Source organism: Anguilla rostrata, chromosome 13 (genome assembly GCF_018555375.3).
Source record: "Anguilla rostrata isolate EN2019 chromosome 13, ASM1855537v3, whole genome shotgun sequence".
In the NCBI taxonomy this organism is placed as follows: domain Eukaryota; kingdom Metazoa; phylum Chordata; class Actinopteri; order Anguilliformes; family Anguillidae; genus Anguilla; species Anguilla rostrata.
Window position 1 is genome coordinate 35,615,146 of NC_057945.1, and position 14,654 is coordinate 35,629,799.

The window sequence follows — 14,654 nt, forward strand, 5'->3', positions numbered from 1 at the left end:
GCTCTTCGAAAGTCAAATATGCCCTGTTGCTACCTGAACAAAATCCAATTATAATTCTTTCACTTTTTCAACTGAGTGTTTTTTTTTAAATTCAAGTCTGTGTGCGCAGTTCATTAAAACACTTAATCCAATAAAGCGGTGCAGGTAATAACTCGTTATTTTTAAGAATGACCAAAACATTCTGTAGGATAACAGATCTTGTCTGTTCACACTAATTATTAGGTATGTACCTAATAATTAGTGTGAATTATTAGGTACATAATTAAGCTTTTAATGGTCTTAATAACATATCATTGGTCAGAAAATCAGCAAGAATTAAACAAATGCACTCCTGAGACCTCCTATGCCACCATTTGCTTGTTTACTTTGCTGCAGTGAACTGTTTGGGGAAAAGGTAGAAACAGGGAAATTCACTTATACAGTAGACAAATTAACATAATGTCAAATAAAAGAGTCATGTTTTGTGTTTGGTCGCATATCATTTGCATGCCATGACTTCCTGATGTCTGTGACCTATCAACATCATCAGAGACTGGATATCTTATTTTCAGGTTGTCCTTCAAGCGATACAAAAACTCTTTGCATTTGAATGGATCTCTATGGGAATTGGGGGGTGGGACTAGATTCAGCTGTAAATTATGCTGATACAGTATGGAACACATTTGTTGGTTAAATGGCTTTAAGTCGTCAAGGGTCTAAGGTATCAAATGAGCCTCAAACCACCGTGCTGCTGCCAGATATGCCAGTAGATACTACAAGCATTGTTTCTCCTGATTAATTTTCCTGTTGAATTCAATGGAAAATATATTGTTGGCCCTTTTTTTGCCCAGGAGTGTACTACCAGTAATAGCATTACCGTCATCAGCAAAACTAGTACCAAAGCGTTTAAAACGTAATACTGGATTAAACAGTAGGCATATATTTGTAGAAAAATCACAGTACACACGATAATTTACTATGTACACGCAACATGATTAACTTTTGGCTGTCGCTGTCCGTTTCCCATGTTCCCAAATTGTTATTTGCTTACTCGTAAGATCGCTTGATTCGCTAAATAAGTTGCAGGTCTGCCGGCTAGCAGCTGCATGTTATCCATTTAAACAAGCTGGATCTGGTTGCTGAAGCATGTCAGGTTACAGTAAGTAGGCTAACTCAAGGCTAAAACAGCAGCGCCTCAGCGGAGAAACGAACCCACATTATCTTTGAGCATACAAGCCCAGTTACACTAGTTCACCTTCAAAGTGCCAACAGTTCGTGTTATCCAACAGGCTAGAATTCTTATGATGACAAAATCTACTTAACCCAGTAAACTCTTCGTCCAATGAGCGCAGCTAACGTTGCAGGAACACACAGCGTTTGAAACAACGGAGTTAGTAAGAAAGATTTCCTCCATTCTGTTTTCATAGCCTCGCTATCAGCTAGCTCGTCGTCATTCTTAACTAGAGATATTGTGAGTGTGAGGATCGAATTAAACTGACACTTGACTGTGCTAGAAACGTTACGCATAACCTGATTTAACCAACCCTGGCTAGTGCTAACCAGCTTTATTAGCATGTCATAATAATAGTCAACCTAAAAAACACTAGCTCCTAATAGCTACATATTTGCTTTAGTTGACCAGTTTACCTTACTAAAAAAACAAGCATTTTAACGTTCAAAGCTTTCAAAAACTTTTGAGGGTCCTACAAAACTAGTGAACTATACTGCTAGCCATCAAAGACTAACATTTGTTTTTTATCAGAACAGGCAGCTGACCGTTTCAGTGATGTTGGCATAACTAGCGAGTTTTTAATTCACAAGCCAGAATGACTTCCGAGTTAATTCAGCCGAGTTAACAGTCAAGCAGTTATCTATGGGACAGTTTCCCCCGAAACATTTAGCTATTCAACAGCAGAGTATTTAGTATGCTAGCTATCAATCAAAAACAAGATGGCGCTTTTATGCTGCTGGGTAGCTAGTTAGCCATTAGCTGCGAAACCAACGTTAGCCACTGCACCCCCTTTACCAAAACCCTGATTGAGCAACGAGGGAAACATAACATGGGACTGTTACATTTTGTGAAGACCAAACAATTTATTATGGGCGTATATGTCCCCTAAGTTCAAACAGAGTTGTCAATGAAAGCCAAATAAATAAAAAAACATTAGTTAAAACATTAGCAAATACTTTTGACAGTGTGGTAAACAAGATGGCGTAATGTGCAATAAGAATCCTGACATCGAACGATTACCAAATACTGTTTGTGCAAAATGTACCAATAATAGCAACAAACAACTCGATAAACTTCGACAATACCAAAGTCAACTTAACTGTGCTTAGTCTAGGAGTTTTAAAGTGACGTTAACCCCGATGTTCTTGCTCTCCATTTTTGGTGATTAACATTAGCTAACCAATGAACTGTTGAGATTAACAACACATAAATTAACTTCGCTAGATTAACCTAATGTTATCTAGCCTGCTAACGTTTTGTAGTAACCAGATTAAATCATGTCGCTTACCTCTGAACCGAATGTATAGGAAGATGACGCGTCCATTTCTAAAAACAGGTGGAATGGAAAGGATGAAGTTAATTACACACATTTAATGTTAGCCATTACTGCAGTCACAATTAAACGAACTCAGTTTCGCACTTTTGCGATAGCTAGACAAACTGCCCACAGGACAAAATAACAGACCGCAAATTGGCTAATGATAGCTAGTCTCTCGATGATGAAGGACTTCGAGGAAGACCAACATTAGGTAGACTAGCTACCAACCAACTTGTCAGCGCTAGCAAGTTAAATTTAACAGCGATTGTCAGTGCATTGAGTCCATTTCTGCATTTTCAACCAAACCGGTAGTCTAACGTTAGACTACAGTCGTGAACGTTGGATATTCCGTAAACTACGACGTTATTTCACAGAAACGATACACCAAAGTAGCAAAAAAGCAAGACAATTTACACTTCCCAAACAAGTTTCAAGCTATTTCTGAAACCGGGCGAAGCTAACGTCGACTAGTTTAATGAAAAGCTGTCATGGCCAGCTAGCTAACAAGCCAAAAGCTTGCTAGACTAGATAGCCTGCTAACTTGTATGGTAGCTAGACTACCTAGCTAACGTTAGGTTATGCAGACAGCTAGCTTTGGTTAGACAACGAACACACAGAGTTAGCTAAACTTGCTACATAGCTACAGACCAAGTCACTTTTCTACAAAGAAATTAAAACCTCACTGTTTTATGGATGGAAACGATATGCTAGCATTAACCTCATTTTACAACTACGGCTAGCTAACGTCAGTCTAGCTACAACCTCTGCTTACTCTCCGAGTAGAAAAAAATAGTTTGAGAAGAACGTTAGACTACCTCTTATTGAATCCCTGGAAATATCACTGGTCATCTCAAATCACATAACAGTAATCCCAAACTAGACGTCTTTTAATCAACACGACGACTGTAACCTTTCGACACACAAGCCAACGAACGTTATCACAGCGCTGTACTCCTGACTAACTGTGTCTCTACCTAACAGTATCTCAACCTGTGACGACAGCAGGAGGCACGGACCACTTCCGACATTTACATATTATAAATATAAACAATATATTTACATATTAATGCAGTTTTTCTATTCGCACACAAGGCACAGTCGCCTCTAATTGGTTAAGATATACACAAGGCGTTCCCGCAGAAAAGAACACGTGGGCAGCAAGTGTGTGGAAGAGCCAATGAACTAGTGGAAGGAACTAGCAAAATGGTGAATTCCCCCAAATGATGCACCTTAATCGCAATCTGCATGGTTTAGCATAGTGCGGAGGTTAGCATGGCAGTGTCAGTAACATTACTGAAAAGTTTTACACCCAGGGCAGGCAGCAAGGCAGCAACTCTTCTGTCAGTCATCGGCTGTTTTGCCGGTTGTCCACCTTGCAAGATAGTAGATGCTGGTCACTTTTGAAATAGAAGGCAAGAGCCTACAGTGGACGCTGCACAGCTCTTACAATACTTGTAGCACCAAGAACATTCCAAAATGGCAGTTTCCCTGGCTGACCAGGAACCCTGGATGCAGCTGCTGTCCCTGTTTCTGAAGTGCAATCTCTCTAGATTGTCAGGCTATTATACGAAAATGTACCTCAAACTCCTTGTGTGCCTGCTGACAACAGTCACATTTAGGCCAGGGGCAAAGTGTCTGGTCGGTGTCCGCATTAAAATGGTGTCACTTTGACCGACGCCATTTGAACGCAGCACTGAAATGTTGCATCGCTGCCATCTCCTAGAAACAATGACTCACAGCAAGACCAATGCTGAAAGTGTGGTAACACTAAGTTACATAGTCAACTACCTTCGCCAACTGCACATAACATCTAGGCCACAGAGCAGCTGAAAGAAGCAATTGAAATCATCATTTGAAATCATTAAATCATTATCAATTGCATCATTCTTACATCTGGTAATTACTTTTAGTTTCTGGTGCCTACTCAAGACTTCTGAGTATCCAAACAGATGCAGACAGATATAAGTATGCGGAACAGGGGATCAATATTCATTAGATCAGTCATATGAATACATTGTCAACAATGATGCATATTGTTTCCCATATATCACTTGAAAATGTACTGTGTCAAGCAGACTAAATTGAAAACAAAATGAATAAAAACATATAAAGCCAATCATATATAACATACTTACTTAAAATGCTGTATACTAATCATTTTACTATAGGGGTTAAAAGTTATAATAAAATTGTTATCCCAGATTTACTATTTATATGGTTAATCAATGTCTAAATGTCTGCTTATTATGATTGATGGTTGCAGTTTTTTCTTGAACAGTTTATCACACTTGCGATCACTGGAGATGCTGAGTAGAGGAATGCTTTTGGTAGTATGTGTGTGTGTATGTCTGTGTAAATATTGCACATACTGTTTATAGCTTGTCACTATCTGCACAACTGTCACTTGTCATCACGATTATTAAGTAAAGACTTTTTCACTGTACTTTTTTGTGTGAATTTTTATTCTTGTCTTGGAATTCACAATTCTTTCCCTGCCCCGGACGTTCACTTTTTTTCTATTTAATGTTGCACACCCCATTTACCGCACCCCTAGACAGCCGGTTCGTAACACTATTGTACACACAAAGTGCATTTACAAGAAAGAGAAGCTGCTCCATGATCTCTTTACTGAGCAGATCTGTTTTGAGTGTGAGTCAGCTATATATCAGTGTATTGACGACACTGCTGTCTGTGTGTGTATGTGTGTGTGTGTGTGTCTGCGCGTGTGCGCATGCTCTCTATATATATCGCAGAGTGCAAAGGGGTGTGCAGTGTGTTCAAAGAGGAGGCGTCACAGGACCCAGACTACCCTGAGAGAGAGTGAGCGGCGAGAACGAGAGCGAGGCACAGGAACAGCGCTCCGGAAAAGAGAGAGAGAGCAGCAGCTGCAGAGTCTGTAAGTGAAAATTTCTGTTACTTTTTTTCTCTCTCTCCCGTCTGATGTGCTCTGCGAAGTCAAAACACAAGTCTGCTCTCGCTGTGTGTCCTGTTGTTTCTGCCTGTCCTTACAGTAGATGAGTCAGCACATTCTGCTGGCTCACAGAATGAGCTCGGAGGAGAGTAAACATCGCTGATGACCGAGCCTTGGTGCAGGAAGCTGCAGGGCTGAGCCTTTCAGAATCTCGCAGAGTGCGGTGAATCTGGCACCCGTACAGGAACCCTTGTTTACTTCTTACAGCTATGGCTTGTGCCTCGTACACACTTTTTTTTTGTCATACAATGCGGCATTCAGTTCTTTGAAAGTGACGTGTTTGTGTTTCATTTCATTATTCGACTGTAGAAAAAAACAAACAACAACAACAACAAAAAACTAGTGTTAGGAGAGGCAACCATAGTCAGTTTAGCCCAATGAACTGCACTGGTATTTGGGGTGGGTGGACAACTGGACCCTGGCGATGTGGCTGGCTCAGTTTCAGGTATTGATGTTATTGGGCAGGGAGAGGGGGTGCATTGAATGCAGCCTTAGTTGGGCTGGGGTGGGGGGGGGGTGAGATGGGTGGGGCCCCCACCCTGCAGTGTCCAGCAATGTGCAGTGTCCATTTTGTTACATTGAGACCCGTGCGCATCCAAACCATCGTCTTCCTCTAATGTCCGTGCGAAGATCGGTGCAGTGGTAGGGAAGCCTACCAACATTGGTGCCTCTGGCACAGTTCTAATCACCAGCCATTTTTGCACCTGGATTCCCACTGCACAGCAGCAGTGGCTAAATAATTTAACTGAAACTGGAGATGCCTACCTTACTGCCACTGTGAACTAGGACTACTGGTAAATGTTTTCTGAATAATCAAAATGCAAATGCACTGGATGGACAGAGTAATATTTAGATCTTGCTCGAGTACATTGGCTGAGAAATTGTGCTCTCATTACTGCACTGTGTCTTTAACGCCACAGCGGCAGGGACGTGCTGAGACCTTTCGAGGGGCAGTTGCTCACAGAGAGGAGAGGGAACACCGGCCTAGAACAACCGTTTCACGACACCCAGTTATTGTACAGAAAATAGTTCACCCAAATGAATGAATGAGTATTAATGACAGCAACTACAACAATACAAATGTTACCTTTTTTTTAATGAAACCAAAGGGACACATCAGGCACTTGGGGCAAAAGGGTCAGGTGCTCGGGCACCTGGAGCCCCCCCCTTCCCACACCTGCACAGCGGGGTACTCCAGCGGGCTCTGTAAACACCATCAGCCCAGCCCTGCCTATCTTATGCAAATGAAGCAGTGTCACATGATCACATTGCTGTAAACTGGGTTGTCAGGTTAATAATCTCTGCACGGCTCGGTTTTTTTTTTTTTTTTGGCTCATTTTGCTCTGCGATCACTGTGTGCTCATTAATATGAAAGCTGTGAGGCTCAGTCTGTAGTGTGGTTTGTCTGTGTGTTTCTGTATATGTACACAGGTGGAGGTACACTGCCCAATTCAACAATGGCCACAAACCTTCTCAAAAACAATTGCGGAGAAGGTAAGGCAGGCTAATTATGTTTACAAAACATTAATTACGATCAAAATCTCACGTGCTGAATCATTTTTCTTTCTTCCTTCTCTGTTTTCTTCCTTATGCCATTATTTGTGGCATAAGTTCTGCATGATTGCAATTGAGTGAGAACTATCACAATATATAAATATAAATAGTGCATTGCTAAATGATTCTGAAAAGACAAATCCAGCACAATGCACCTCAATTACTCCCAGAAAGATGTTCCTTGTCACTTTGAGTCACTCACTGAAGTATATAAATAAAAGGCAGTTGTTCAGCGAGACAACGAAACCTTTGAAAAACATTGGCCTGGGCTCAACAAACATGTCAATTAACCAGGAACAGGCCATTTGCTAGACTTGATAAGTCACATTCCCTTGGGGGGCGATACTCGTAAAAAAAATAAAAAAAATAGAAAACAATCTTTCCAGGAAGACATATCATTCACCGTTAATACACGCATATCAAATGAAATATAAATTTCCCCAAGAGCCCAAGGGTGCCCTTCAATGGCAGTATAATAGCTACAAAACACAACTTCCTGAAAACTGTGGGGTTCTCAAAAACCTCAGAGCCTCGTTTACCGTGAGCTTGCTTCCTGTGCTTCCTGCAGAGCAGCTGGAATTCTGGGAGCTGACGGAGAACGGCGGCAGCGAATGGCGCGTGGAGGAGATGCCAGGGGACTGCGGCTACGCCTTCTGCGACGAGGCCGTGTCCAAATACTTCGCCACCTCCTTCGAGTGAGAGACGGGGCGGGGAGTGGAGAGGGGACGAACCAGGGAAGGGGATGATGATGATGATGATGATGATGATGATGAAAGGCGAAAGGTTCCGGGTTTGAAGAGGTGGAGATGAACGACAGGCGAGACAGATGAGTCAGAGCTAACGGATGTTTAGGAAAGAGCTGTGTGTGCTCAGCGGGTGCCTGAGAGAGAGCTTGAGTAAGTGTGCGCGCGCGCGTGTGTCCACATGTGTGTATGTGAATGTGTGTGTGTGTCTTTGTATGTGAATGTGTGTGTGTGTGTTTGTATATGAATGTGTGTGTGTGTGTGTATATATGTTTGTATGTGAATGTGTGTGTGTGTGTTTGTATATGAATGTGTGTGTGTGTGTATATGTTTATATGTGAATGTGCTTGTGTGTTTGTGCTTGTATGTGAATGTGTGTATGTATGTGTTTGTATGTGAACGTGCCTTTGTGCTAGCGTTTGTACACCGGTGTGTCTGAAAGCTGTGGTCTCTTCCCCAGGCTGTGTATGAAGAAGCAGGTGGTGGACCTCCTGGCTGAGGGCTTCCTGCCGGACGCTCTGGACGCACAGCCAGCTGTCACTGTGGAGGACTGGTGAGACTCTGACCTTTGACCCCACCCAGCACTGTCACATGACATGGCCAAGCACATGCACAGCCACACAGGCCCCATTCATCACCCCGATTCCAAATGTGTGGCTTCTCTGAATCCACACCCACGAGCAGTGTGTGTGTCTGTGTGTGCACGTGTGTGCGTGTGTGTGTGGTGTGTGCGCGTGTGTGTGTGGTGTGTGCGCGTGTGTGTGCATGTGCGTGTTTGTGTGCGTGTGCATGCATGTGTGTGTGTGTGTGCGCGTGCATGTGTATACAGGTACTGTGGCCGGTCAGACTGCGGATGTACCTATCAGCTGGACGTCCGTCTCTTGGATGAAAATCAAGAGGTCCTCCAGGATTTTAAACCCGATCCTGTGACCCTGGACCCTGACAATGACGACTGCTCTTGGAAACAGGTAGCTCTGTGCCTGCCAGTCTGGGCGTCCGTTTCTCACATGCAAGCACTGTACACTCGCAAAACAATGCACGACATCGTGGTAAACCCAGCTTTCAGATCTACTCATTAAGAATATTAACAGCGTTTGCATCATAGCTTCCATGTCTAGCATTCTCATCTGGGGGACGGTAAACTCAGGAAAGTTAACTCATTCAGTGCATTAGGAAAAGCCTGCAATCTGGTGAGGGGTGCATTTGCACAGGGAGGCTATGCAGACCTGGCTTGGGACCTGCCAGCTACGCCGAAGACTGAGTCTAGGAAACGGCACAGAGGAATGTAGCCACTTACTTATACAAAAGGCTTGAGCTGAGTCTGAGCAACACACATTAATCCAGTTCAGTGTTGGTGTCTGACTTTCTTACTCTACCTCAGTACAAAAGTGATTCTCTTTCATCACTCTTAAGCAGGGGTTAAATTGGGATTTGGGAGGTGGGTGGACCCTGAGATCCGGTGGGAGGTGGGTGAAAATGGTACAAACCAATGAATGTCTCAGCTCAAAATAGTTGTATCTTCAATGCATTGTGCACATAATTGTATTAAGGAAAACAATGTTTTAAAAAGAATGTATACTATTGATGCAAGCTTTTACATAATATATTTCAAGTTTATTTAGTGTCATTAATGCTTAGAATTTTTTTTACCCACAAAAATAATCGGTCATCCTCCTCTTGTCCTCACTTTCTTCCTCCTTTATCCATCTTTCTTAAATGGTGAGGCACAAAACTTTCCTTTAAACTAATCATTGATATCAAACTGTTTTAATTCATTTTCAGTGATTAACAACATTATTCGTGGATACATGCACTTCTTTCTCCGCACTCATATTCATGGTAAATATCTGCAATGTGTAGATTGTAAACAAAATTGAAGTGCAGGTTTTGTTTTTGCTGGCTATTCTGAAAGCCAACATGGTAGATAACAGACTGATGTATCTTGTTTGTTAAGTGTAGACTACTTGGTGAATAAAACGTATTTTTAACGAATAAATAGAATTTATGATTTAATCCCCCTAACACGGTATGAAGACGCTGTGTGTTAGGCTACTTGCCATTTGATTAATCCGATCGTTGGCACGCGTGATTATAAAGGAAAATTACTAATGAAAACAGGTTGAGATCAATGATTAGTTTAAAGGAAAGTTTTGCGCCCCACTGATTCTCAGTTCACCAGTCGCCGCTGAATAAAACGTTATGTATGTGGGAAATATTCAATCCTAGCTTAGCTGCTGACCAGCAACCTGCTGATTTTGCTCAAGCAATCAAAGTTGCTGTTAATAATAGCAAGTGTTTGTGGGGGCTGTTTATTCATCTCTCTTTAAAATGTTGCATAGATGAAGTTAAATCTTAATGAAATTACCTACCGCGTCCGCTTCCAAACAATCAAGACAATCAACGATTTCTTTCTGTACCTGTCTATATAAACAACTGTTCCTCCTGAGTTTTTTTTCTTTGGATTTTTGATTGGTTGAGTGCGTAACTGGCTAGAGGGAACACATGGCCTGGAGCCAACGAAAAATGGACTGGGATAGTCATAGTTATTTGCAAAACTGCTGGCCAAAATTATTTATTTATTTACCAAAGGTGGGTGGACACCGTCCACCCCCAATTTAACCCCTGCTCTTAAGTATAGTTAATGTCTTTGCGTAAAAACCCTGTGACCTTGTAATCAGGGAAAAGAAGAAAACAGAAAAAGTCCAATATAACTGGTGGCTACTCAAATCTGGGGCGCTGGTGACAGAATAATTGGCACCACTGGAACATTCCTAGCAGTGTCCCTGGTTTCTGTGCGAATCTGGGTTGGGAAATTAGGCAATGTGATGTGCTGACACTGGAGTTTCTCCAGTGTCGTCTATTTTGCAATCATGGCCAGCTCCCCCCCCTTTATTTTTCTCTCCAAGGTGACGCACACGTTCTCAGACTACGGACCAGGTCTACGCTTCATTTCCTTTGAGCACGGGGGTCAGGACTCCAAGTACTGGGATGGCTGGTTTGGGGTGAGAGTGACCGGAAGCTCTGTCACAGTGCAGGCCTGAGGGGGGTGGGGGGTGGGGTGGGGCCTGAGGGGGGCGGAGCCAGAGACCCAGCCCTGCATGAGCTGCCGCTTAAACCACGCGTCACAATGCACCCGTAATAGATGATGTCATAAAGGACATGTATAGCCTGTGCTTTGCTCCAGCCAATCTGCAGCGTCGGAACTTGTGGCAAGATGTCTTGTTAATGGTGGCAGTGCGGAGCAGGGGTTTGGGAAAAGGACTTGTAACCAGGGGGTGTTAGGTCTGAATCCCAGCAGGGATGCTGCTGTGTAGCTTTTAGCAAGGTATGCACTGTGAATTGCTTCAGTGCATACATTAGGCTGAATGAATGATAAATAGATCAAATGTTGAATGCTAGCTAAGCTTCCACAGAAAACAGTACCAAGTAAGGAATTAACTACATTTGAATATTCCCATTCGTCGTGTACACATGCTCCTAAATATACCACTGGACCCTTGTTTTTGTGTGTACACTGACCACTACCTCTACACTGCAATTAAGGTTTAACAAACGCGTATTCTAAAAATGACTAAATGTATAAAGACCTTACGTATACAACAGCTACACAATACGCAGTGTTCTCCAACTTATGTTACTAACTGAAGACATGGACCTTAACTTACTGAGTTTGTCATGGTGTAAGGAGGATGGGCAGAATAAACAAATAAACATACATCTGATTGGTGGTTGAATTTTTATGCACATCCTTACAGTGTGTCTTACTGTGTGACATGCAGCTATGAAGAAGGTAGTTAAAAATAATATTACTTGGAAATGGATAAAGAAAGGCTGAAAATGTGCTGACTGTAGTTGTCCCTTCCTAACCAATCGCAAGACTACATCAGCATCCCCTTCCCTACCAATCACAGCCTGCATCGGCATCTCGACCAAGCACAAGACTGCATCAGCATCCCCTTCCCAACCAATCACAGCCGGCAACAGTGCAGCTCTGTTCTGCCCCTTAGGTTATATCCTTGATTGATGAATGGTTTAAACTTGTACTTAAGCCAGTGTTATGATAGGAGGTAGTTGCGGGCATTTGTCATACAAGTTAATTGCTCCAACTGCAAATGAGGTCACCACCAAAAATACTGTGTGCCTATAGGCGGCAGTAGCTTATAATTTGATATTATTTTGATGCTGAAAATTATCTAAGGAGAAGAGAAGTAGGTTGCATTGGGGAATTTTTTTTCCCCTTCCTTTATATAGAAGCTATTTCCTTACAGACTGTCAAGTGTGTACTCCTCTTCACTGATGATTTCACAGGGAAGACCCAAAGCACTGTTATCTTCAGTCTGCAGCAGGGACTATAAAGTGGATTTCCACAAAAAAAAAAGCACTATTCCATGCTCCGATTGCTCTGCTGAAGGACTTAGTGTCTGAAACGCATCAGCATCTTTTGTTTAATAAATGTTTTTGAACTGAAGTGAGTCACACTCCAAAAAACTGCTCCGCTTTCTCATTTTTGGATATCCCATTGACCGTTTTGTGAACCTCAAAAGGGCTTCTTGTGTATTATATCGCTTGTATATGTGGGTCGTTCTGACGTTAGAAATTCTAATCGGCGTTATGTGTTCAAGTGAAGAGAAGGGCTTTTTCAAAGACCTAAGTACAAACAGTCCTGCTGCTCTATTTAAGGACAACTCAGATGTGTTTAACAGCTCACACTGTTTGGGAAAGTAATGCTTACTTTAATAACTAACTTCTAAAAAAGTAGAATGTTCCCAGATTAGCAAACCTAAATAATATAATCTACATTATCTCAATTACTGAAAGAAAGACATATTGGTCAAAATATTTGAAGCACCAACTCAAGGTTAGGCACACTTTGATAACACACAGCATTTGTGCTTTAGCTAAAAAGCTAGCAAAGCCAACACAATGAAAGAAAGCATAGCTTCTGAGAGTATTGTGTTCAATGTATAGGGTTGCCAGAACATCACTTTTCCAGGCTCAAAACGAGAGAGGACGGACGAGTTGTGAAATGATTCCCCACATGGGAAAATAAATATTTCTTCACTTCAATTCATTTCGAAACTTCAGTCTGGATGTTTGCTTTCAGATCGTGCTTCTGGGCCTTCTTAACGTGACCTTCCACATCACACGCAGGCCACCAGTACGTATTAGCATGCACTGTGTGCGTAGTAATACCAGGAAACAAGGACAGTTGTTTGCATCAAAATGGGGTTTTGTAAAAAAATCTCTGGAGTCTTAAGAGCTGGGATCTGAGAGGCAGAAAGGACCGGGGCTCGAGATGAGCACCTTCGGTGCCGCGAGCACACTCACCCACTCCCAAGGCCTCAGCATCTGAAAATCATCCCACTTCACCTCCAAAATGTGTATTTCAGAAATGTTCCAGCTGAAGATGACAGCCATTACAGTGCAGCGTGCACAGTGGCCTCTCTTAAGAAAAAGGGCACCTGGCCTGCCCGTCTGCATTTCAACATCTGCAGCCTCCGTTTTGTAGGCTACAAAAATATTAACAAAATATTAACGTTGACTTTCACTGACCTTTACATTCTGTACCTCAACAGGGCAGGTTATGGTTAACTGAGCGTCAATGGAGAAGTGTTCTCACAGGCCGCCACAAAAAAAGTATCTTCGTCAGCACCAGAAGACTCAACTGAAGTCTTTGCACACAATGTGCACTCTCCTCTTACTGGTTTCTTGATGTACCATATCTGAACCAGCCAAAAAAAAATACAATAAATAAATACTGTGTGCTGTGCTATATAGGCTAATTTTTCTATAAAATTGCTTGAGAGGAGATCACCTGAACAAAGCATTTACATAGGTGTACATTCTGTTTTAAAAAAAAAATTTTTTTTTTTACTCTACTCCTGTGAACAGATTCCCAGAAACGCTTCCACATCGCTTTCGTTTCGCGAGAGTCGCGCACAAAGCCGAGCTAACACGCTCCCGCGAGCGAGCACTCCCGCGCCTCGTGAATTACGGCCGCGATGAAAAATGCGCGTTTCCAGAGAACAAGATTAATGCCTTCGGACAGCCGCACATGCGCTTTTGCGTGCAGCGCGGCCGAGAAAGAGTCGCTAGATCGCGAGAATAGAGTGAAATTTCTCCACAACACAGCCCGGCCACTAACCGAAGTCTGAATGGGAAACGAGGAGGGCAGGAGGACACTTGGCAAGCGAGTCCAAATGCCACGGCTTTGGCAATCGCGCCTCATATCTTGCGAGACCACACTGGAACTCGCACAATGCGGTTTCACACAATGAATTAAAAAATGTATCCTCAGAGGACAAATGCCGTGCAAGAGTCAGCATCTCCTTAAACACCGACCACAAGGAATTCATTTAAATATCATAGATCAGAGATTTAATAAGGACTGGCATGCAAAAGTTACTCACATGTTATTCACAGGGATTTCTCCAGGATCAAGTAAAAAACTTCAAATATATTGAGAAAAATATTATGTTCACTGGAGTGCTACAATACGCATTCATATTTTATGACTCAGCAAAAACTGCAATAAAGTGTTGTTAAACAAGATTCATACATTTACGCCACAAATAATATTTGATGCAGCTATAAATGTTTTTGAAATGATCTATTATCTGTCCATTATCCATAAACAAAATTGTTTCGAGATCAATATTTCGACTGCCTGAAATGTATACCATATATTACTCTTACTGATTTTCAGAAGTTACACTGAATGACACTGAGTTTTCTTCTGCATATCAGGCTGCAGAAAAGTAAACCATGACAGAGTAATTCTCTTACAAAAATGTATCACGAGCCACCAAAAAGCACCATCGTGGTTCAATAAAAGAAAAAGAGTAAAGTTTCATAACA

General features: G+C 42.2%; 2 protein-coding genes across 3 annotated transcripts in view; one reads left to right on the forward strand and one right to left on the reverse strand.

The window, feature by feature from the left end:
* phf13 (PHD finger protein 13) overlaps positions 1 to 3,542 on the reverse strand; it is a 16,901-nt gene extending 13,359 nt beyond the window's left edge. Inside the window, exons 1-2 of the mRNA XM_064305699.1 lie at positions 3,344 to 3,542; positions 2,499 to 2,536 (exon numbers count right to left, since the gene is read on the reverse strand). Coding sequence (XP_064161769.1) covers positions 2,499 to 2,536; positions 3,344 to 3,377 — 72 coding nt within the window. The 5' untranslated portion in view covers positions 3,378 to 3,542. The remainder of the gene's footprint in view (positions 1 to 2,498; positions 2,537 to 3,343) is intronic.
* Positions 3,543 to 5,281: 1,739 nt separating this feature from the next.
* fbxo2 (F-box protein 2) lies at positions 5,282 to 11,511 on the forward strand. 2 transcript variants are annotated; one of them, XM_064305701.1, is made up of 6 exons: positions 5,282 to 5,424; positions 6,931 to 6,993; positions 7,622 to 7,748; positions 8,257 to 8,349; positions 8,626 to 8,764; positions 10,703 to 11,511. In XM_064305701.1, exons 2-6 carry the CDS (start codon positions 6,957 to 6,959, stop codon positions 10,835 to 10,837), a joined length of 531 nt encoding a protein of 176 aa, XP_064161771.1. In that variant the 5' UTR covers positions 5,282 to 5,424; positions 6,931 to 6,956; the 3' UTR covers positions 10,838 to 11,511. The 2 variants fall into 2 exon arrangements, with proteins under 2 accessions (XP_064161771.1, XP_064161770.1); XM_064305700.1 differs by having other exon boundaries at positions 5,293 to 5,424; positions 6,895 to 6,993.
* The last annotated feature ends 3,143 nt before the right edge of the window (positions 11,512 to 14,654 follow it).

What these genes read in the sequence shown, in the direction of transcription:
- fbxo2 (XM_064305700.1), top strand. Translation starts at nt 6,921, where the DNA reads ATGTACACAGGTGGAGGTACACTGCCCAATTCAACAATGGCCACAAAC. An exon ending in TACTTCGCCACCTCCTTCGA is followed by an intron (nt 7,749 to 8,256) that starts GTGAGAGACGGG and finishes TCTCTTCCCCAG; the next exon opens with GCTGTGTATGAAGAAGCAGG. An exon ending in GCTGTCACTGTGGAGGACTG is followed by an intron (nt 8,350 to 8,625) that starts GTGAGACTCTGA and finishes ATGTGTATACAG; the next exon opens with GTACTGTGGCCGGTCAGACT.